The sequence below is a fragment of the Globicephala melas genome, chromosome 1, assembly GCF_963455315.2.
Source record: "Globicephala melas chromosome 1, mGloMel1.2, whole genome shotgun sequence".
NCBI lineage: Eukaryota > Metazoa > Chordata > Mammalia > Artiodactyla > Delphinidae > Globicephala > Globicephala melas.
In genome coordinates this window covers 286004-310283 of record NC_083314.1, presented here as the reverse complement: position 1 = coordinate 310283, position 24280 = coordinate 286004, and the positions used below count along the sequence as shown (strand labels likewise).

Sequence of the window (24280 nt, the reverse complement as noted above, 5' to 3'; positions counted from 1 at the left end):
ATGGATGAATGGATAAAGAAAATGTGGTATGTATATACAATGGAATATTATCAGCCACAGAAAAGAAGAAAATCCTGCCATTTGCAAGAACATGAACTCTGAGACCATCATGCTAAGTGAAATAAGTCAGAGAAAGACAAGTACTGCATGATCTCACTTATATGTGGAATCTACAAAAACAAAACAAAACAAAACAAAAACAACCCCACAGATACAGAGAGCAGACTGGCAGTTGCCAAAGGCAACTGGTGGGGGAGATGGGTGAAGAGGATCAAAAGGTCAAAATAAGTCCTGAGGATGTGATGTACAGCATGGTATGACTATAGTCATTAATACTATGTTATATATTTGAAAGTTGCCAAGAGAGTAGATCTTAAAACTTCTCATCACAAGAAAAAAAAACTGCAACCATGTGTAGTGATGGATATTAACTAGATTTACAGTGCTCATTCTGCAATATATACATATACTGAACCATTGTACTATACACCTGAAACTAATATAATATTACAGGTCAACTATAGCTCAATTAAAAAAAAAATTTTTTTTTAATTTTCAAAAAGCATCCAGATCACATAGCTATCTTCTTCTGTTCTGATACTCTGCTCACTAAACATTAGCTAGATACTGCTTCACCTTCCTGAAGATGATACAATCTTTGAATCAACAGGGCTTATGCTAAATGCAGGTCAGACTCAAGTATCCAGTACCCCCTTTTAGGTGTATTTCTTGTTGTAAACTAGTAAGTTGGCATTGCAGTTCACATATCCGTTAGCCTGGGTGTCCTGAGTCTGCATCCCTGGACCAAGTCTTGGGCACTGGAAAGACTATTTCTGAATCTGGGAGGCCTTCCCTGAATCCTCTGCACCACTATGCACCTTCCATTCAAAACTTTTACAAATGACAATTCTCCCAAAGTCGTTTTGGTAAAACAGAGTACTTTTAAAGTTATTCTTCTACTTGCCTTCCCAATATGACCAGTAAGTAAGAGAAGAGTTAGAAATTATCCTCCCCCATGGAGAAAAGAGGAGGAAAAACCCCAGTACGTACAGCTGAAGCAGTCTCTCTGCTTTCAGTCAGAGCTCTCTCCAGGTCACTCAGACTCTCTACTCTGGGGCTTCTCTTCTTGCCACTTGGCAAGGGCTCCTTTAACTTTCTCTGCTTCCTCTTCAATCCCAAAAGGCCAATATCACATCGAGGACACAGCACCTAATGTGGACAAAGCACCACCGCTGGTAAAATGGATTTCAGATGAAGCATTAGTAAGTCACCAAATAAAAGCCTAAGGAGTGGGAAGGATGTGAGTTTCTTAGTATTTTCTGTGTAACATGCCTCCCTGAAGCCAGAAACTCTCTTCTACAAAGGAAGGAAGAAAGGAAGAGAGGGAGGAAAGAAAGAAGGAAATCTCACAAAAAGACAGACTTTGATTCCAGATTCAATCAAACAGTAAGTAAAAAAATGTGATACAGAATGATCCCAGTCATAATGTGTGACCAGCATCAGCTTACAAAAAAACACAAGAAGTGCAACTATAGTACTTTGAGAGGTGGATGAGATCTTTTATTGAGCTTGTTAAAAGCAAGTGGTGAAGCATGGCCAAGGTTAAACGTCCAATTTCAACAAACTGAGGAACTTCAAGGAGGAAAATTTCTTCCTTAGACAGTGAATGCTATCCCTAAACACATGCAGAAAACATTTTAAGATTCTTCTAAGTTTCAATTGAAAGTTTCAGTAGAAACTTAGAAGAATCTCCCTGGCTCCACTGAGAAAAGTAACTCCTAGAGCATAGATCAGTCAGTGATGCCACCTCTGTGTGTGAGGGACTACATGTTTTGCCAGGCTAGGGGACCCAAGGTCTTGTAGGTGGGCTAACTGCAAACTTACCTCCAAGAGAGAATAGGACGAATTCTCAGTCAGGAATGTATTAGCAGCACATTCTTTCCAAACGTGAACCTCAGCTACTAGTGACTCCAGTCTCGGTAAAGAATTCAGATGCACCGGGATAGATCGTCCTCGTGTAACAAGTTCTATCAGTGTGTCTAACACTGGCACACGTCCTCCAGCCTAATAAATCAAGGCGAAAAAAATTACTTCTATGTAAGTGGGAAAAGTACCAGTCGGACCGGGCCTACCCCATGATTTCAACATATTAAATTCACGGACGGGTGCTGACAAAACCTGCCAGCTGACCGATGGTGGTGGAGGTGGAGCAGTGTGGGTTCTTCCACTCGACAAGGAAGAACCTACTTTGTGCTGGGCCCATGGATACAACTTTGGACCTGGCATATACTGTGCTCCCTTTGTTCAGACTGTTTATGCCCTTGTCAATTCACTTGTCATTTTGGTCCCTATGGATGGTGTGAAAAAAATTCAACAGAAATGTAAATTTGTAATAACTCAAAGGATTTCCATACTGACTTAGAGAAAGAAAAGCAACAAAACAAATATTTTACTCCAATTCACTCACCAATGATGAATTACAGTAACTCAGTATAGATTATTGAGGAAACAAAAAATGAGTTGTGAAAGCCCACTGGCTCTCCAACTTTATTATTCATTAAGAATCACCTTGGGGGCCTTCTATTTATTCTCACAGGATTGAAACTGTAAGGGCATAGGTATTCTGCTGGATGCGTAAAAAGGTGACTCACAAATTATATGCTATGCCTATGGTATTCCATTTAGAAACATATGGAGTACTCCCTAAGTGAACAGCAGAATACTGGATGACCTTTTAAAATAAATAATCCACTAAACACGAAGAGGTTCCTTGTTGTTGGTCACACCTTTCTACTAGTCCTTAAATATATGACGCAAGGAAAGACCAGGCTATTATTTCAGGAATGGAGCAAAACTTGCTTTTCGTCCTTATGGACATTGTTGCAAACACCGTACTAAGTAGTGCATACATTACAGCACATGAAGGGAGCAAACCCACCCAGACATGTGTCCTTGCTTCTGATTTCATATGCTCACCTCTCCTCGTCGTCATGACCTCAGCTTCTGGCTGCCAACAACCATGAGTGGAAGGGGGGACCGTGACTGTACCCGCTACAGTTCCAACAACCACAGACAAGAGCCTGCATCAAAAACCTCACTGGGGAAGTTTATGTACACAGCAAACACTTTCCTTGGTTTTTTCTTTGGCGGGCTGGGGTCACCCCTTAATTATGTAATATTTATCAAACAATGTATCTTCTCTTCCCTATTAACAAGAATAGATGTCCAGATGTTTTGTTGAAAACACGTGGCTAAAACTGTCCTGTTTGGCATTTCTCATTAGCAATTGGTTAATTAGCACCACTTAAAATTACATAGATATTCAGAAGACCAGATGGTATTTTATTCCTAGAATCTGATGGCTTCAACAAAACAGAATTTGAGCCTCAAGAACAATATAAATTAAAATTTTAAAAACCTATCCCAGGGCTTCCCTGGTGGCGCAGTGGTTGAGAGTCCGCCTGCCAATGCAGGGGACGCGGGTTCGTGCCCCGGTCCGGGAATATCCCACATGCCGCGGAGCAGCTGGGCCCGTGAGCCATGGCTGCTGAGAGCCTGCGCGTCCGGAGCCTGTGCTCCGCGACGGGGGAGGCCACAGCGGTGAGAGGCCCGCGTACCGCCAAAAAAAAAAAAAAAACCTATCCCATTAAATAATTCCAAGATCTTTTTTCTCAATAGGCCCGTAAGACCCACTGGTTTATGATCGTTAGAAAAAGGAAGACACTCCCACCAACCACTTTTCAAATGAAGTTATCCAGCTGAAAATTGGGAAGAACATAGAATATATTCTGTCTATACCTTAATAATGTTACAAGTGAATTTAATTTTCTATTTTAACTTATAAGTAAGTCTTAGCAGGTACAACATCTAGCACAGGGGCACAGACACTCAGTGCTGATTACTTTGGACAGTTACTTTAGAACGTGCTCATCTCACTGCTTTTGTAGGTATGGAGCACATTTAAGTCATTACTTGGTGAAAGTCCTGGGCCTGAGGGCCTAGTTTGGCCATGTAATCATGTATCAAGACTCACTGAATCTGCTACTCTTCATTATGTAAACTCCAAGTAGTTGGCAAGCCAGCAAGAGATAGCTGTACTTGTCAGACGTTAGAAACTGTGTTTCTCCCACAACTTCATTTTTAGCTCTTTTTCTTCAACCCCAACCAAGTAATTAAGTCTGTTATGGGAGGGTCCCAAGCTCCCAGAAAAGGTTGGTTAAATTACCTAAGCTTTAAATACTGAGTCAACTAGTCAGGACAGTAGATGGGGTGGGTTAAGTGCATCTACACAAGGTTGAAGAGAATCAGTAATCCGGCCAACCCAAACACTGAACCTGCGTAGTGAGATCCAACATATTCCCCTTTGCAAGTGTTTACATTACTGCTCTTTACAGATGCACTTACACACACGGGACGTTTTGTAAACCTACCTGCAGGGCCTCTACGTCCTGAAGCCAGTCTCTGGCTCTCTGCACAGAGTCTTTCAGAGCCGCACCATTGGGCAGGTACGCGGGGATCTCCTCGATCTCCTTAACCACCGTAGCAAGGCTGTTCAATGAATGCCGAGGCCTACAAAAGCAAATGACACTACTCAGCTTTTACACTGTGGCTCACTTTTCTCGTGGTTTACTTACCAGAGAAAATAGGAAAATCACTTCAGGGACTTCCCTGGTGGCACAGTGGTTAAGAATCCACCTGCCAATGCAGGGGACATGGGTTCGAGCCCTGGTCTAGGAAGATCCCACATGCTGCGGAGCAACAAAGCTCCTGCGCCACAACTACTGAGCCTGTGCTCTAGAGCCCGTGAGCCACAACTACTGAGACTGCACGCCACAGCTACGGAAGCTCGTGCGCCTAGAGCCCATGCTTTGCAACAAGAGAAGCCACTGCAATGAGAAGCCCGCGCACCTCAACGAAGAATAGCCCCCGCTTGCCACAAAAAAGAAAAATCACTTCAAAGGAAATTCAGAATAGCAAATAACTCAGTGAAGCATTTAAGTTCTACTTATTTCTGATTTGACACTGGAATAACCATAAACTTCCACTTGCAAAAGATAACTTAGGGATAATTTACGTTATGTTAAACTAGATACGCTATCAAGACTCACACAGCTTCACTAAGAAAATGAAAAATCTCCAGGATATCAACATACCAAAAGCACAGAACCCAAAACTTTTGTACTCTCTGCTCAATGACCACTATTTTAGGATTACAAAATAATGTCTGGAACCTAGGTATTTCTTGTACTTTATCTTGTCAGTTGGAATAGTAAAGATCTGTCAGACAGAACGCAAGAATAGGGAGGGAATCATCTTCTCCCCTCAGATGGTTAGCTTGAATCCAACCCATCTCTCGCGTATAGATAAGGTCACAAAGCAAGAGCACTAATGTGGAGAATTACGGCACCATTTTCATCTTAAAGACAGTGCACACTGACTCTCAGATGTTTCTCTTTAAGACTCCTTGGGATCTTTTTCATTAACTGTGGGTTTAAACAGTTCCACTTATTTGTAAATGCTTTCTTCTCTCAAAGATGTTATCCTCGAGGTCCAGGGAAATTTCATTAAACCAACTCTAGAAAAGGTATTTCCATTTGAACTATTCATTTCACAATCGGTTACGCAAGGAAAGAAATTGATATTCTTTTGCCCAAGCTCCAAAGCAGCTCCGAACAGCTCAGCTATTTCTGCACACACAGCTCAGTTACTGTGCCCACGTGCCGCCCTACTCCCCATGCTCCGTGCTCCCGGACGGACGCAGTGCCAGCCTTCCCCGGGCAGAGGCATGGGCGTGCTTGTTTACCTGGCCTTGAGGAGACTCCTGGCTTTGTCATCCCAGTGCTCTGATACCGTGAGCAGTTCTTGAAGCCGTGCCATAGCCTTCTCCACAGCTGAATATGGGGCCAGACCCACCCCCAGGTCTATGAGACGTCTCATATCATCTAAGGTGAGGGAGCTGGGGTCTAGGCAAGCCTGCTGCACCTCCTCCAGCCAATGGGCCTGCTCCAGCCGGACACGCATCTCAGCAAGCTGGGGAAGCTCAACATCAAATTCAAAGCTGACGTCTAGCAAGTCTTGCAGCTCAGCGGCACTGGGCATCTCTTCAGAGAGCAATTTCTGGCTATGCTGTTGGAAATCTTCTACACGATTCAAGAGATCCTTAAAAAACACAGATTGTTGCATCAAAACAATATTTTCAGTAACTGGCTTCTTGAAAACTCAGAATCTTCAGTGCATGTTCAACATGACCCTCTGCCATTTCACTTGATTCTAGCAACAATACAGGTAAACAAGGTAATGAATACATAAGCCAACTGACAGTTACACAAGTGACTCTAAGAGAGACTTGTACCAACTATAGTAGCTGGTGGTCACTGTGAAAGGTAAAAATTTCCAACCTTCTCTCTCCTCTGCAGGCCTGTTACAATCTCTTTATATACACGTACCACTCAACGGGTTACTAAAAGCATTTGCAAATAAATGTACAAATTAACCACAGGGGAAGACAACTTGATCATGTGACCTGGGCTTGTGTACAAAACACAGGAAGGCGGGCACCCCCACCTCCCCATCCAGGTACCTTCAGCAGTGGCGTCTGACTGAGGACACAGGGCAGGGCGTGCAGCTGGCTCACGAACTGTCGGAGCTCATTCACTGTCAACTGATTGTGGGATTTCCCTCCACCAGATCGATACCTAGACAGACAAAGGCCCAAGGAGACTGTATGAGAGCAGGTTCCCCACCAGCCCCAGACTCCAATGTCATGGGTAAAACCAGCCACAACAGGCTGCCAAAGAGCCCAAGCCAGGGCGTGCACAGTGCCCACCTCGTCTGCCTCTTGCCGTTAAGCAGCTGCTGGGCGACAGAGGCACATTTCTCCGCGTCCTGTGTCACTAAGCGGAGGTGACGTAAAAGATCGTTGTCCGGGAATTTCTTCATCTCAGATTCCTCAATCAAAGCCTTAAAGCTGACGAGGCCTAGGAATAAAGAAAAGATCACCTTTTCTGTGATCATTTTGTATGAAATACTGGTATGAAATATAGAGGGGGAGGTTCGATTTGATCAGTTCTTACCTATGGATATTTGCAATGCTTTACCTCTAATAAATTTATTCTTTTTTTTTGGCTGAGAGTGGAATACTTTAAAAAGTGCCTAGAGCTGCCCTTCAATGTGAAAATGTTTAAGAAACAAAGAACCCCTGCCTTGTCAAAACAGAGCAAATGCAATTCTTCTTGTGGCTGGAACCACCTTTTCCTCCTGCATTTTACTCTGCACCTGGCAGGGAACTGGTGGGCTCAGAGACAGTGACCTGCACCCACCCCTAAACAGGAGAGGGAAGAGTCACCTGCTGAGCGACAGAAAGGAAAGCAAATGAAAACGCTTTGAAGGGAAGCAGTAACTTTCAAATGTAATAACAAGAGACAGAGACTTTGACTAGAACTAAGAAGTAATAAACCAGCATTTCACAGACTCTTAATTTAATGATATGCTGTCTTTGTCCTGAGATCTAGTTCAAAAACAAGCAAAACAAACAAAAACCTTTTCTAAAGGTCCATATAAAATGTGAAATACTTTTATTTCTGAGACAAAGAGGTGTAAAGGTTATTTGGTAACAATACGATATTTGTTAAATACACGATCCTGCAAAACTCATATATCAAGACTTCACTTTGATGTAAGGACATATGCCTCATTCACTCTTGGCTTTAAAACCTCTGCTAAATGTCCAAACCTGGCTGGACAGATGGGCTAAGTCAGGCTGCTTCAAGTAATCCATTTGCTGATAACTTTAAGTTGGCTATGTTACAATCAGTCCCAACTTGCCAATCACTAAGTCACTCTTTCTATATACCACATACTTTTCTTCTTATTAATCTTCGCCTCCAAAGCTTCGTTCACATTCAAGGCCCATTCGTTGTAAGATTCTGCTCGAAGCTTCAGTGCATTCATCATGGGGTAGAGATCATCCAGAGTGTATCTATACCTGGAAACAGAATAGCAGGCTTAGCTCTGAGATATGGGGGTTTGGAGGAAATCAGATGTTTTACACTAAGGATTTAGTGTTTTCCATAGAAAAAAAATCATTCTTCCTACTCACCGCAGTTTATATTTATAAGAAGGACAGGAACATAATTCCTTTACATGATGCAGGCAAACAAGCAGGCCAGGTTTACAAGAACAGGAGATGGCAGACATGAAGCATGTGGTTTTGCATTTTACACACTGACGCTCATCATCTGGCAACAGCTCAAAATCCATTCTTTCTGAATCAATTACTCCCTAGAATAAAGTGTGTACTTTAGAGATCTCCAAAGGATAATACAATCCATCAGCCCCCAAGACAAACATGTAATAGTTGAGCTTAAATTAAAAAAAAAAAAAAAAAAAAGAGCCTTACCAAAGTAGAGAGTAGAGAGTGCGTGATTAAAAATGTGTGGGGGAATTCCCTGGTGGCGCAGTGGTTAAGAATCCGCCCGCCAATGCAGGGGACATGGGTTCGTCCCTGGTCCGGGAAGATGCCACATGCCGCGGAGCAACTAAGTCTGGGAGCCACAACTACTGAGCCTGCGAGCCACAACTACTGAAGCCCGCGCACTTAGAGCCCGTGCTCCGCAACAAGAGAAGCCACCGCAATGAGAAGTACATGCACCACAACGAAGAGTAGCCCCCACTCGCCGCAACTAGAGAAAAGCCCGCGCACAGCAACAAAGACTCAACACAGCCAAAAATAAATAAATTTTAAAAAATGTGTGTGGACCTAGCAAATGTGGGCAAGTTAATCTATTTCACCCATCTAGGGAGAACCCCTTCTGGACACGGTAGGTCCTTATGTTTGGCCATTTTGATCTGAGTATAAGAACAGTTATTAACAGGCCCATAAAACTACGGAGATTAGCTGTTTATTCTACTCCAAATTGGCCTTGTCCATATTTTGGGTCTAGATAAGAGCAAAAGAAATGCATATACTTTCTACTACAGCGAACATGCTATACAGGGCTTCAGAGTAATGTTGCTGGAGAATCCACAAAAAGAACAAATATAAATGAAAGGAAAGAAGATGGGGCAGGTAAAAAAGACTACCGTGCAGGAACTGTCAATGTGAAGACGCTGAGTGGTCTATTAGTCTCTTATATGGAAAGTTCTTGGAAAAGGTTCGACAATCTGTGCAACAGAGACTGTAATCGTAACAAGGAATTTCCCAATTGATACTGTCAAGATAAATGAGGTCTTGAACCAGGAAGTTTCTTTTTTTTTTTTTTTTTGCAGTACGCGGGCTTCTCACTGTTGTGGCCTCTCCCGTTGCGGAGCACAGGCTCTGGACGCGCAGGCTCAGCGGCCATGGCTCACGGGCCCAGCTGCTCCGTGGCGTGTGGGATCCTCCCAGACCGGGGCACGAACCCTTGTCCCCTGCATCGGCAGGCGGACTCTCAACCACTGCGCCACCAGGGAAGCCCAAATCAGGAAGTTTCTACTGTACTTTGTACCACCTGACATCTAGCCCTTCTAGGATATACCTTTTGTTATGGAAAAATCAAACTTGTACCACTTTCTCTCCTTATCTGGAACTGGATCCAGATCTAACTCTGAGAATGCCAGAGTCTGATTAAGTCAGTTTATAAACCATCAAGGCTCCTTTGTTTTACTCTTTTATTCTGTATTTCAACCTTTTGACCATTTCACTTCCTGCTAATCAGTAAAGTAAGGAAAACCTAACAAAAGAATTTTGGTTTTAATCTGGAATTAGTCGTTAAAAAGGACTTTGTGATGCAGATGGCTAAAATTTTGTTTAAAGATTAAGGATCAACTCCATGGATTTTGGTTGAGAATGAATCATATTAGTTCACCCAATTTTTTTTTTTTTTTTTTTTTTTTGCAGTACGCGGGCCTCTCCCGTTGTGGAGCACAGGCTCCGGATGCGCAGGCTCAGTGGCCATGGCTCACGGGCCCAGCCGCTGCGGCATGTGGGATCTTCCCGGACCAGGGCATGAACCTGTGTCCCTTGCATCGGCAGGCGGACTCTCAACCACTGCGCCACCAGGGAAGCCCCAGTTCACCCAATTTTAATTTGTAAATTTCTACATCTGGGAAAAAAATTATGCGTGCTCAAAGTTCCAAAGACCTTGGTAAGACGCTTAAACCCTCTGGGCATTGTTTTCCCAATTGTACAATATCAGGGGAAGGTGAGCTGTTGGTTCAAGGTGAGCTCCACGGAGCCAACATTCTAAAGAGGCACATAAAAGAAGAAAAAAAAAATCAATGTGACTATTTGTGGATATGACTGTCCCAAAAGAATCTACAAAAAACTACTGGATTTAGCAAGGAGGTAGGATACAGAGTCAATTTTGGAAAGTCAACTGTATCTGTTGTGGCCTCTCCCGTCGCGGAGCACAGGCCCTGGATGCACAGGCTCAGCGGCCACGGCTCACGGGCCCAGCCGCTCTGCAGCATGTGGGATCCTCCCGGACCGGGGCAAAAACCCACATCCCCTGCATCGGCAGGCGGACTCTCAACCACTGCGCCACCAGGGAAGCCCTCAATTGTATTTTTAAATACTAGCAATAAACAATTGGAAATCAAAAAAAATTTTAAAGTACCATTCATAATAGTACCAAAGAATAAGAAATACCTAATTACAAATCCAAGAAAATATGTGTAAAATCTGTGTGCTGCAGTCTACAAAATACTGAAAGAAATCAAGAACACCTAAATAAATGAGGGGATAGACTATGTCCATGGATTGGAAGACTCAGTATTGTTAAGATGTCAATTCTCCCCCAAACTATCCATAGGTTTAATGCAGTTCCAATCAAAACGCCAACAGGCTTTTTGATAGAAATCAGTAAGCTGATTCTAAACTTTATATGGAAAAGCAAAATAACTAAAATAGGCAAAACAATTTTTAAAAGGAACAAAGTTGGAGGACTCACACTACCTCATTTCAAAACTTATTAGAAAGTTACAGTAATCAAGACCATATGGTATTAGCAATAGGACAAATGCACAGACTAACAGACTAGAACAGAGTCCAGAAGTAGCTCCACACATGTGTGAATTAATTTTCAACAAAGGTGCCAGGGCAATTCAATGGAAAAAGGAGTCTTTTCAAGAAATGTTGCTGGAACAGTTAGACAGCCATATGCAAAAACAATGATCTCAACCCACACCTTGCCATAAACAAAAATTACTTAAGAGGATTAAACCCTTAAATGTAAAATCTAAACCTAGAAAATCTAGATGACTACACATGAGAAAACCTTTGGTTAGGCAAAGATTTCTTAAGAAGGACACACCAAGAAAGATCCATAAAAGAAAACACTGATAAACTGAACTTCATCAAAATGAAAAACTTCTGCTCTTTGAAAGACACTGCTAAGAGAATGAAAAGACAAGCCACTAGCTGGAAGAAAATACTTGCAGAACATTTATCTGATAAAGGACTGGTGTCTAGAATAAAGAGAAGTCTCCCAACAATCCAATGAAAAAGGGGTAGAGCAAGACATGTGAGCAGACACTTCACCAAAGAGATACATATGCAGGTAGTAAATAAATACATGATAAGATGTTCAATATATCATTAGCCATTAGAAAAATGAAAAGTAAAAGCACAATGAGACGTCAATATACATCTATTAGAATGGTCTTAAAGGAAATGAAGGAAAAGTTTCCTTAAAATGGTTTCAAAGTGCATAAGAACTTTACTAAGTAACACCCAATGACATGCAGTTGGGGTTCCAGAAACCTTACCAATTTACGAACAGTTTCCCTTAGAGCCTTCTCGTCCTCAATCATAATGGCCATGTCTTTCTGAACAGTTGATGCCACTACAACGTCTAGTACGTCCGCCTTGGAGGCCATCTTGCAAATCATCTCGTCGTGGGAAAATACACAGTAGCGGTGCAGCAGGCGGTAATGCTCTACGCACTGTCGGCCTAAGGGCAGCTGTGCCAAAAGACAGGGAGGACACGTGACATTCATCTCTCTCCTTCCTGTTTCCAAAGACTCCTGACCTTTATTATCAATTACCAAATATCACATCTTGGGTCATATATTGATATCATATATCAATCCTAAAACTAGACTCTAACAAGCCTTGGACCTTTTAAAATCTTTGCACCTCAAGGATCTGGCAAATTAGGTACATTGATTAAAATCTGGTTTAAAAACCCAATGTATTAATAATGCAGTAATGTCTACAACAATGTAGAATCTAATTGGAAATATGAATTTACACATTTCCTGAAACAACTGTGTGGAACTGGTGTGGTTAATCTACTTCAGGGAACAATAATGCTCTAAAAACTATAGAACAGAAAACAATTATAGATGTAGGTATTACTACTGGGTATTATTTTATTGGGCCAACTATTTTGGGTTGGCCAAAAAGTTCATTTGGGTTTTTCCCTGACATGTTACGGAAAAACCTGAAGGAACTTTTTGGCCAACCCAGTATTATTTAAAAAAAAAAAAAAGACACTGAAGGTCATAATTTATTAGATTTAACACCACACCCACTTAAACTAGGTAGTTCTTAGGCAAATGAAAAGTATTAATACTAATATAAAAACTCCACTTTACAACTACCTGAAACCAAATGTCATTAAAATTTACTGTGTTTGGGTAATTTAAGCCAGTGCTGCATAAAGTACAGTCTTAAGACTGGAACTGGTTGTTATCAGTTTGCAATGAGATACTAAGCTTCAGCCAAAACGTCGCTCAGCAGACTCTTCACCAGGTCTTGGCTGACACTGCAGGGCCAGGGCCTCTCCTGCTGGGAAGGTACACAGCTGGCTGACCTGCCATTTCAGCAGCAACTGGTTTAAGCAACTAGACACATGATAATTTCTAAGCATTCTATACCATTTCTGCAGGAAAAACGGTAAATGTGAAAAGGCTTGCTAGGTCCTAATTACACACCCAATCGACAGTGCAGAAGTTAACGGCCTCAGCGAAATTAAAACCTTGATTGAAACCGCTGTGGTAGGCTCTTGGAAATGTGATCACAAACTCCCCAGCACACTGATTAGTTCGGTAAACCTAAGGAGACAGAAATTGGAGATTTTCAGCGACATCCTCACGAAAGACAATCTAGACATAGACTATCAGATGATTCTCCAGAAAGGGTAGGGAAAAAAGTATGGCTGAATATTACCTAAAGATATTCATTTCTGCCACAAGATGGAGTAGTTCCCCAGACTGCCAGGTTGATAAGTATCTCAAGAGAAAACAGCTTACACCACAAAAATCTGGCTACATCCAGGATCAGGACACATCTTTCCAAATATTATCATACTGAAATAGGATCTCCTACCACCAATTGAAGAAATTCCACTCTATTTCAAGGATCTCATTCCACACAGAGATCTTCTTCATTTGGGCCTCAAACTTACCTCCCACCAGCAATGCCCCTTTTCCCTCTACCCGAAAAACACCTATATTGCTCTAGGCACAAAATCCTCAGACTGAACGAACTACTACATAACAGTAATAATATTAGATGTCTTTTCAATACATCTCTCTCCACCAGCGGTTCTCCAAAATGTAGTTCCCATTCCAAAAGCAGCAACAGCAACTGGGAACTTGTTGGAAATGCCAATTCTCAAGCAGCACCCAGGCCACAAGGCCGTGCAACTCGGGCTGAGGCTCCGCCCTGTGCTGGAACACGCCCTTCCGGGCTCTGACAGGCCAAGTCTGCAGTCGGCAACAGCGGCAGGAGCACAGCCCTCCAGCCCTCCAACGGGAGGGCCTCCTCCTCAACTCTCTGCCACACGAACTCCCCTTCAGAGCCCACGCCTTGGTTCAAACGCCATTAGGAGCCCTTTCCAGCCCTTTCAGAGTTAATGGCTCAGCCCCCGAGTCAACACCACTGTCAAACCACACCACTCTTCCGTGATCTGTGTAAACGCTGTCTTTCCCTTACACTGTGAGTTCCCGAATGCACGAGTTCATTCACCTACCTCTCTAGGTCCAGAGTCTAGCCCCACGTGGTTTGCTCAACTATTAAAGAACAGGGCGAGAGGTCTCTTCTAAAGCCAGCGACTCATAACAGATCAGAAAGACCCATCAACGTAGGGCGGGGGTGGGGGGGGTCAAGATGGAAAATGCCAACAACGTGGAGATGGTGGTATTTTGATGACTATTGGTCCTTATTTTCTAAGCTTTGGCCCATGAATATTTTATGATCCCTCAAAGAAAATTCCTTTCCATTTGCCCCCATTTACTGGCCTGTGAACCCAAAAGCATAAAATGAAGGTCGCAAGATCAAGAATTCCTCTTAACATTGTAAATGTATCATTTACATTTGGTTGAGCTAACTAAGATGGATTCTTCAACTTCATACATCTCAATCTGGCCTCCCAAAATGCCTTCAGAGTTTCCTCCGAAAGGAAGCCACTAAGCAAAAATAACCGTTACTTCGTAGAAAAACCTCATAGGAAAAAGCACCAATAAGCATCTTTCAGTCTAGAGTGGGAACCCTGAAATCCAAGCTCAAGACACTGAAATAAATTTTCTCTTAAGCTTAATTAGGGGCAGCAGGGAGAATGTACGATCCACCAAGCATGTCACCATGTAAATTCAATGAGTTATTTTCTAAAGTAGGGATGGAGTATGAAGGATTCTGACACAAGAGTTTAGATCTAATTATATCAATAACAGAACCTAGCCATTTTCAGAGTAAACTAATTTATACTAACAACACTTATTTTTTACGGTTTTTGTTTTGCTGTGTTGAAGGTCTGAAGTTATAAACAAAAGTTATAGTTTAGAATGCAGGAATGGTGATGGTGTACAACCTGTGAATGTACTCTGAACTGAACACCAGAAAGGAAAGCAAGAGACAGCCTCACAGTCACTATTGCAAAGTAAGGCTGCTCAGCAATCTAGTCATCAGCTGCAACAACTCAGCTTTCTATGGTGTCTGAGGATCCAGTCCCACTGGCTTAATGCAATATTGTACTAAATGACACCAAACAGCTGTTTCTACACAGCCAAATCAGCTTCATAAAAACGTGAGCAACAGGGAAAAAGAGAAGTGGGGAGTTAAGCCTGGGTGGCAGGAGGATTGACCCAAAACATACAGGCACTTCGTGAGTCATCAGGGTATTGGGGTTCATGATGGTGACGAGCTGGTGGAGGAGGTCGGGCTGGGAGATGAAGAGCTCCGGGGCCAGCCTTTTCATCACCGTCTCCAGCTGCTCAGCAGCGTACCCTGGGACTCCATACCAGGTCTTTGGCTCACCCCTAAAATAGATTGTAAAAGCAGATCAATCTCAAAATTTACATGAAATTTCAGTAGCTTCTTCAACTCATACACAAAATCAACCAGCAAACACCAATGCAAACAAGATGGTTAACCAGTTCCTACTTTTTAGATCCTGCTTTGTAAGGCAATGTTCAAACTGAAGAAGTATCACCAGAAATATGATCTGAACATATGTAATACATTTTCCCTCTTCAAGGATAAAGTTTAAACATGAGACTTCCCATCTGAGGTCCCTCTTTTCCCTCCCATTTTCCCTGACCCTTGACCCTTCAGAAAATGTAGATATCTAGCATTTCTAAGAATATAAGGTATTATGTTAGCTACAGGGTATGTGGTCACCACAGTTTCCTACAGCAACTAGCAAGGGATGGCAACTCTCCGCCCTGACAGCGAGTTAAACCAAACTCTAAGTAAGGCGATTAGCATTTCTAAAGAGCTCCTCTTCAAAGCACATTTAACTGTCAACCAATTAATCTGTAACATCCCTGTGAGGTATGGTAAACATCATTTCACAGCTGGGAGCAATTGCCTGGGGAAGCAGGACTGACTCTCGGTAAAAGGCCAGCTCCCTCTTTCTTGTGGTACATCCTCAAATTCCCTGTGTGGGAATTTAAGTGAGTTACAGATCTTCAAATATTTTTGTACTCAGAAAGCAAGGGAAATGGAGGGGAGGGAAACAGATGTGAAATAAAAGCTTAGAAAGCCCAAATATCCGCCCCAGCCCACCACACACACACACACACACACAGACACGCGCGGATGGGGCGCATTCTACCTACGGCGCACAGTGATGCTAGAACTCAGCAGGCCGTCAGGAGCAGTCAGTCCCGAGGTCCTGGAGGACCCACACGCCCCATGCCCCACTCCTCGCCCAAAGGGCTATCTGGGCCACCAAGCCCACAGAACGGGAAGGGGTTTCCGCAGTAAAAGCAACTTGGTGCTTTCTAACCTTTCTGCGAGTAAAGACTTCTTTGACAATTAGTGAAAAGCTGTCTTATCTTCTCCCCAGAAGCCTGTTATACTTGAAAACTCATGTGCAAGTGCAGGGTTTCATGGATTTCCTATGGATTCTTAAGAACCTTTGTCTTAAATTGTTAGGATACCTGCCCCATAGTAATAAAATAAAAAAAAAAAAACCTATGGTAAAAAAAAACCTCATCACTCTTCAGACTCAGTTAAGAGATGTGTCACAACTAAGAGGTGGGTAAGTTTTCCAACTCAGCGTGCATACCATCTGTAGGTTCTCTGGAACCCCTTACCAGTGCAGGTAGTTAATGGAATAGCTCCAGTGGTCTTCAATATGCCAACAGAAGGAAGAAAAGCACATTCCCACGTACAACCAAGGAAGCTTCATGCCGCATATGTCAGCGGTGATGTGAGCGAGGACAGACTGCTCCATCACTGGCATGTTGTTCAAATTCCAGCCACTGTCAAGATATTCCTAAAAATAAGGAGAATATCTTGACATTATAAATAAAGTATAAATAAAGGTTTATACTTTATACTTAAATTCTTTATCATGCTAACATTTTGGAACTCTGCTGGTTTCAAAAAGCAAGCTGAAAAGTCTCCTTCAAAATAAAAAGAATGGCGGGCGGGGGGCCACTATGCTTACCTCCTGGATGCCCATAGATTACTTCTGCCCAGCTCTGCGCTTTACATAAATGGACTTGTGTGTGTGTGTCTGTGTGTGTGTGTCTATATTATGTGTGTGTATCTGGTTCCAATCCCTCAGATTTTCTTCAGAACGAGCAACCAAAGTTACAGAATCGGAAGTCGAAGGGAGGTAAGTGATTCTCCCTTATCATCTAGTTGGGACTAGAATTCTTCTATGGGTTCTTTCTGCTATTCTTGAAATCATTAAAAATCTGGTAATTAAGGATTTGCTGAAAGTATCATAAATTACTTCAAGCCAACCAACAAATTTCCATGACTATCTCAAGTTCCAAGTGACATACGTGTTGTAGCACAGCTGCTACTAGCCCAGCGTGATGACCTCTGGATCAACAGTGGGCTCGCTCTAAAGGCGCCCCCTGCCCGTCCCGCCGGCGCCCCCGCAAGTCCACATGCTCACAGCCACACCTACCTCCTCCTCAGGCGAGAGCTTCACTTTCCCGTCTCTAACCGGGAAGCCACTGCCGAACTCCTTCGAGGCGATATCAGCTCCATATTCCACGGTAACATCCTCTTCAATAGTGCTCACCAGTCGCCAAAATTCTTTCTCAACCAATTCTGTGGGAACCATCTGCATACAAAACAAGGAAGTAAAGAGAGTGACTCTCCTCAGACACTCACAAACTGCCGGTGACCAATCTGACTAGACAGGCTAAGTGACAGGAATCCCAGGATAGCAGCCTGAGGAAGAATTGTACATGACGTCCCAAGTGTTCCTCAACTGGCCCCCGACAATTCAGACATAAACCTCATTTTCTAAAAGGAATTTTATAACCAAGAGCTGACTAAGAATTCATGTTCCTCTATCAACAACCTGGCCACTACTGTAAAAGGACTCAAGGAAAGCAAAGTGCTAAGATTTAAGAACTGGAGATGTTTTTCTGTTTTGAGGAATCTAATATACAACCTGGTTGACTTCTGTTTAGTAACAGTAGTTAGCTTAGCTGTATTTGAACAATGCTTTATCCTCTGAAATGCGTTCAAACACATCACCTGAGTCCACCCTCTCACTCTTTCCACTAGACCTTGCGGAGAGTAGTGTGGGCAGTCACCAGGAAAAGGCAGGGTGCAACAACTCTGCGGCTGCAGGCCCAAGTGTAAAGGGCTGGCCAGGCTGAGTGCTTAGGATCTGCACTAATCTGATATGAGGCCAGAGGCCTGTCCCTCAAAGTGCAAAAAGCCAACCACAAATACAAGAGGCACCAGGACTGGTTAAGCGAACATATGGGGAAATAATATGTAATGCAGGAGGGGTAAAAAGAACTGAAAATTCAAAGGGAATATTACTTGAATTTATAAGTCTGTTAAATAAGGGGACATTTTAAGTAACTTAACAGTTAATGTTAGTGATGTGAGGCAAAGCAGGTTCACTCATACACTGCTATGGTCCCGTAAATGATACAGCTATTAGATGGGAAAAAAAGGGATAAATATTAAGAAAATAATCCAATTAAATAGACGCATACAGGACTTCCCTGGTGGCGCAGTGGTTAAGAATCCATCTGCCAATGCAGGGGACACAGGTGGGCTCAACAACCAGATCCCGACTGGTTCCCGGATCCCTGGTCCGGGAAGATCCCACATGCCGTGGAGCAACTAAGCCTGTGTGCCACAACTACTGAGCCTGCGCTCTAGAGCCCTCGCGTCACAGCTACTATAGCCCGTGTGCCCTAGGGCCCACGTGCCGCAACTACTGAAGCCTAGAGCCTGTGCTCCTCAACGAGAGAAGCCACCACAATGCAAGGCCCATGCACCGTAAAAAAGAATAGTGCCTGTTCGCCGCAACTACAGAAAGCTCACGCGCAGCAATGAAGACCCAACACAGCCCCCGCCCCCCCCCAAAAGGAGATGCATACAATGTCTGCTATAGCACTTTGTTGCTAGTGAGGAAAAACAGCTTAAATATCCAGAAGTATGGTAGGAAACCATTCATTTTAGTGTACTCATTTGATGGAATAGTAAATGCTGAATGAAGCATGCTTATGCTTCTAAGGGAATAAAGGAGAATTTAAAATACTAACATTTAGGGACTTCCCTGGCGGTCCAGTGGTTAAGAATCTGCCTTCCAATGCAGGGGACGTGGGTTCGATCCCTGGTCGGGGAACTAAAATCCCACATGCCGCAGAGCAACTAAGCCCGCGTGCCACAACTAGAGAGAGCCCCGTGCTCCAAAGAGCCCATGCACTGCAACTAAGACCCGACGAAGCCAAATAAATAAATAAATATAAAATCCTAAAGTTTACAGTGCTAACTTATGACAACATAACAAGAGGTAAATGTGCCCCCAGGGCACAGCACATGGATTGGCACACAGGAGTCATTCAATAAATTTTGCAAAGTTTTCTTTGAATTTTATTTGTTGAGCTGAAAGGATTGCTGGTGATTTCCTTTCACTGGTATTCTGTTACTGTCGTTATATGATTTGTCTCAAAAAGCCTATCTTTAATCAAATGAAAAATTAGAATGCATTTTGAAGTACTGTGGAATGTTAATACTACCGAACAAATTAAAGGTTTCATTGTGCAAGACAATGACTGACTATCAGAGATAAGGGCCAACTCAAACGTCTTCAGATATACCTTTCCCCAAAAGTTATTAAAATCCTAAATTGAAGCAGTTATATATGTACATACATGGACTGGCATGTTGAAGTAATCAGATTTGAACGCATCTGCCATTTCCCCGAAAGTACGGAGGGTATAGTCCCTGGCTGCCTGTTCAAAGCCAAATGCTTCTTGTGGCTTACTGCACTCCTGTCAAAACACAAAGAAAGAAAAAGGAAAGATATTTATTTATATGTATATTTACTTTTGGTTCACATATATATGTATATATGAGAAATTATATATGTTTACTAAAATTACTTGTGTAGTGTAATTCCATTTGTGCAATTTCCACTTGGATGAATATACATCGAAATATTAACAGTGATTATCTATGGACTATGAAATTATCTATTTTTTAAGTTGTTCAGTGCCTAAGAATTTTTGCAAAGAGCATGCAATGTTTTTAAATGAAATTTTTAAAAATGTAGTTATTAAAATGTTTTTCTGACTCTCAGCTTGCTGCATAGCTGTGTAGCTCACTTCCAAGACCTCTTTCCTATTCAGGCCCACCCCAATTTTTGTCATGATACTCCTTATTATCAATTGCCAAATCTAAAACCGGAAGGTGAAGAAAACACCTTCTTAAGGAAATTTTCTAATGCCACCTCTGCTATTAATTCTGACCTGAGCCAAACACTTAGGACACCTCCAGTCTCCCTTGGGAACATCATGGAGCGGCGGGATCAGGCAGAAGGTGTGGTAACTGTCATCACACCCATCACACAAGAGAAGCCGGTCCTCATCGTTGCCACTGCCACACAAGAGGCAGACATACAGGTCAACCTGCAGCATGAAAATGGGCACAGAACACAGGGGCATGAGCTGCTGTTTGATTCTATGAAACTCTAGGAATGAAATGGATCTGAGGCATAATCTAGTCTCTCCAATATGCTGCAAGTGAAAATGTTTCACCCTCTATAAGGGACATGTTAAGTAAAAATGTTTCACCTTCTATTATGGGATATTTCAAAATATCTCATGCATTCCCAACTCTGAAGAGTGATCTCCAAGATTTCTCAATTGTGTGTTTTAATTAAAGTTTGTTACTTAAATATCCAGCTTTTAGTAGCTTACAGAAAGATAGTCTTCTAGAAGAATAACATGTTAGGCAATAAACTATCCACCTAACCAAAAACAGAACTAATAAAGGAAAAGTTCAATTTTGCCATGTTAAAAGGCAAAGATTTTACAGTTTTTACAAAACTTAGTTTCCTTTTAACATGGCAAAACTGAAGTTAACTAACCACATTAAATTACCATTTTACATTCTAATTAGTCATAGTTAAGAAGTTCCCCCAAATACACAGTAATAAAACTACACAGTCATTACCTACTATGCGTTGTATCATGTTTCCCCAAAATTCCTATGTTGAAGTCCTAACCCCCAGTACCTCAGAATGTGACTGTATTTGAAGACAGGGTCTTAAAAGAGGTCGTTAAAAAGGTCATATGGGTGGGCCCTAATCCAGTATGACTGGTGTCCTTGTAAGAAGAGACTAGGACACAGACACACACAGAGGAAAACCATGAGGACACAGGGACATGACCATCTACAAGCCAAGGACAGAGGCCTCAGGAAAAAACCAAGTCTTCAAACATCTCGATCTCAGACTTGTAGCCTCCAGAACTGTGGGAAAATAAACTTCGCTTGTTTGAGCCACTCGGTCTGTGATATTTCATTATGGCAGTCGGAGCAGACTTTTTTGTTGTAGCAAATAGAAACCTGGGCTCTGCTAGCTTTCTGACTGCTTTGTTTGTTTCTGTGCTGGGGCAGAGGGAGATGATATTTATGAACAGAACATTTAATTGGAATAACTTCCAATTCCAAGATCAAAAGCACTGTCATCAAGCTGCTCCCAGGTGCTCAGAAGGGGGCTGAGGAAGAGAGCTTGGCTTTTTGTTTCCACCTGAGTGAACAGCTCCCCAGGCCTCTGACCCTGCTAGGCCCTAGCCTCCCTCCTACCTGCGCACTCCTTCCCTTATCCTTCCTTGCTGTAAAGTTGGAAAACATCATCTTGATTTCTGATCTACCTTCAGCTCGCTTGGAGGTGGGCTAGTCGGTTATCGACAATTCTCCATAGGATTGAGCTCACCAATATTCAGTGCTAAACTGAACGTCCTCCAGAAAAATGGCTGTCAACGCCCCCAGCTGTTACTACTGATTTCACGACGCATCCGTGTTTCCCTGTTTATAAACTGATACTACAAACCACCTCGAAAGGTCTCTTCATTGTGAGACACTGAGCCAGCAGTCCCAGGTAAGGCACTAAGTATAAACCGGGCTGTAAAAGTGTTTAAAGATGTCGACTCACAGCACTGGTGGTTTTTTTCGCTCGACTCCTGGGTTTCTCCTTCTCGCTCTCTGTAATACACTCCTTCCTCTCAGCAGGTTCTTGCTTGAGGCTGCTTTTCCCGTCTTTCTCTGTAGGAGGCAGTCCAGGTCAGCACTCCCTCTGCTCTGTCCCGTCAGCTCCCTCCCGTGCTCATCCCTCCTGCTGCTGGGGTGCCCCGGACACAGTTCTCTGCTCGCTCCAGCGCAGCAGCACCCAGAGTTACTACGTTCAGGAGCTCCGTGCTGCCTACTTTAGGGTGACGTATAACTCACACCATTCAAATTCCAAGATACAAGCACAAGATATGATACCAGATGTTGCTCAGGTCTGTATGCTTTCAAATTGGGAGCCGAAGATATGCTCTTCTAAAGACTAAGACATAACATATGCTGGTGAAAGCAAATTCCTCTTGATCTTGACCATAAGACACTGACTGTTCACCAACAGCACCCCCTCCACGTTAGAGATTATCCCTCCATGATCTAAGATTACTAGCCTCTCTAGCTTCCTGGTTTCAAAGACTGAGAATTTTCTAAAACACTAGCTATCAATTAATGAGCTATTCTGCGGAAGGTACTGCGCTAAATGCTTTCCATCAATTGTTATTATATCAATCATATAACCCTTTGCAACCAATCTGTTTCAAAGACAAGAAAACTGCCATTAAAAGAAGTCAAGAAGTATCTCTAAGGTCATACAACTAGTTAGTGGCTGAGCCAGGATTCAGATTCAGATCTGTATTTTTACAACTCCATCTACTTTCCATTACATTGTGCTGCCTTTCCCACTAACTCATCAGTCACTAAGAAAAGCCCATTTCAATAACTACTTCTTCATTACTAAGTGCCTGCCTATATAGAATTTCTCTCAAGACAGTGTCAAACCTACCTTTCAGTGGCTGACATCAAGCAGTGACCAGGCGAGCATCTGTCAATTAAAACTCAGATTAAGAAAGCCTGCCTGCCTGCCATGCCTGAAACAAGCCTATCAGATATTCAGTCAAAGGCACCTATGCTTCTCACAAATCACTTCTTTACAATTAATGCTACTGAACCAAATTTCAAAGTATTGGGTTGGCCAAAAAGTTTGCTTGGTTTTAAGTAAAAATAAGACACATTTTTCATTTTCACCAAGAACTGTATGGAACAACATATTCACTGACCGAATGAACTTTTTGGCCACCTCAAAAGCAACTAGTTACAGTTGAGAAATTCAATCACATTTCTAATATGCATATATTCATTTGTTTATCTCTCTTTCCAGTCATCTAATTATGAAAACAAGGATATTAATAAGATTTTATTTCTCAAGGCACAACCCAGTGACTAGTATGTAAAGTTGCTCCAATATTTTCTTAACTACCAGATGAATGATTGTTTTTACTTATTCACTCTTCCTTCCTATTCATGGATGAACTTTCTTACCATTTTCACACTTTGGAGCTGGACATCCCATTCGACGTCTCAGGTTATGAGTTCTGGCTTCTGCTGTCTCTTCTGGTTCTATTTTAATATTCATGGCCTTAAAAAAATTTGTCATATACATGAATATTTCCTTTAAAAAGACAGAAATCTTCTAAAATCCAATTGGAATCACAAAGTGCCTATAATCTTATAAATTCTCTCTATTAACAGGACATTCAAAACTCTCTCCCTTAGAGCAGAGATTCCACCCTTAATATTATTATTACTTAAGGAATGAACGAGGAAACTTAGAAGTTAGGAGTATTCTCCACTTCAACAGGTCAAAAATTTAGGAAAAAGTCAAAGGATCAGGGATGACTTACAGGAAGTGTTACTACCCAAATTGGGAACAGTGTGTATTTCCTCCTAGAAGCCCCTCAGTTCTCATCTACTCACAACTTACAAAACTTAGCCAAATCCTGAACAGTTACATAAATAACGTAATTTCATCAGCCTAGAAGAGTTTGCTGGCTCTTCCAAAGTATGACAGCATTCAAGGAAAACTCAGCTTCCACAACAAGTTTCTATTAATTCTTGTAGTGAACTGTCACTACAAACTGCTCCCCTAACACCGCTGAGTCACGGCTCCCTCATCAGTGAGAGCCTGTGAGCCAGTCTCAGTACCTGGTGTCCACGAAGTGCTCATACTGGTTGATAAGCAAAGCCTTGTCTGCTCTGGGACACAAGTGACATTGTGGAACTGTGCCTGTGTTCATTCATGCACAATCAGGATATCTACTGCTAACACGATTTCTTCCAGGGCCATACCATCACCATGATGTGTCATCAAGACAGACCTAGGCATCCACAGCACTGGGCATGTCTTACACATTTAAAGATCAAGATGTGCTCAAACAAGAACTGACTTTAAGACGAATAAACCTGCAGCCTGCTTGTGGGTTTCAAATAACCATATATGTTCCTATTCTGAGGGATTCTCAC

The 24280-nt window shown here is 42.4% G+C and overlaps 1 protein-coding gene across 2 annotated transcripts in view; it reads right to left on the bottom strand.

Moving 5' to 3' along the window:
• Window positions 1-24280, bottom strand: part of KDM5B (lysine demethylase 5B) — an 85100-nt gene that overhangs the window by 17162 nt on the left and 43658 nt on the right. For both annotated transcript variants that reach the window (XR_009563155.2, XM_030844390.3), the window contains exons 6-22: window positions 23300-23396; window positions 21855-21964; window positions 20167-20325; window positions 19570-19689; window positions 17349-17507; window positions 16522-16703; window positions 15078-15240; window positions 12916-13035; window positions 11746-11940; window positions 8099-8280; window positions 7860-7984; window positions 6827-6977; window positions 6581-6695; window positions 5804-6159; window positions 4431-4569; window positions 1885-2064; window positions 1051-1209 (exon numbers count right to left, since the gene is read on the bottom strand). Coding sequence is in view for 1 of the 2 variants with exons in the window: in XM_030844390.3 (XP_030700250.1) it covers window positions 1051-1209; window positions 1885-2064; window positions 4431-4569; window positions 5804-6159; window positions 6581-6695; window positions 6827-6977; window positions 7860-7984; window positions 8099-8280; window positions 11746-11940; window positions 12916-13035; window positions 15078-15240; window positions 16522-16703; window positions 17349-17507; window positions 19570-19689; window positions 20167-20325; window positions 21855-21964; window positions 23300-23396 (2712 nt within the window). In the remaining variant the exon portion in view is untranslated. The remainder of the gene's footprint in view (window positions 1-1050; window positions 1210-1884; window positions 2065-4430; window positions 4570-5803; window positions 6160-6580; window positions 6696-6826; window positions 6978-7859; window positions 7985-8098; window positions 8281-11745; window positions 11941-12915; window positions 13036-15077; window positions 15241-16521; window positions 16704-17348; window positions 17508-19569; window positions 19690-20166; window positions 20326-21854; window positions 21965-23299; window positions 23397-24280) is intronic.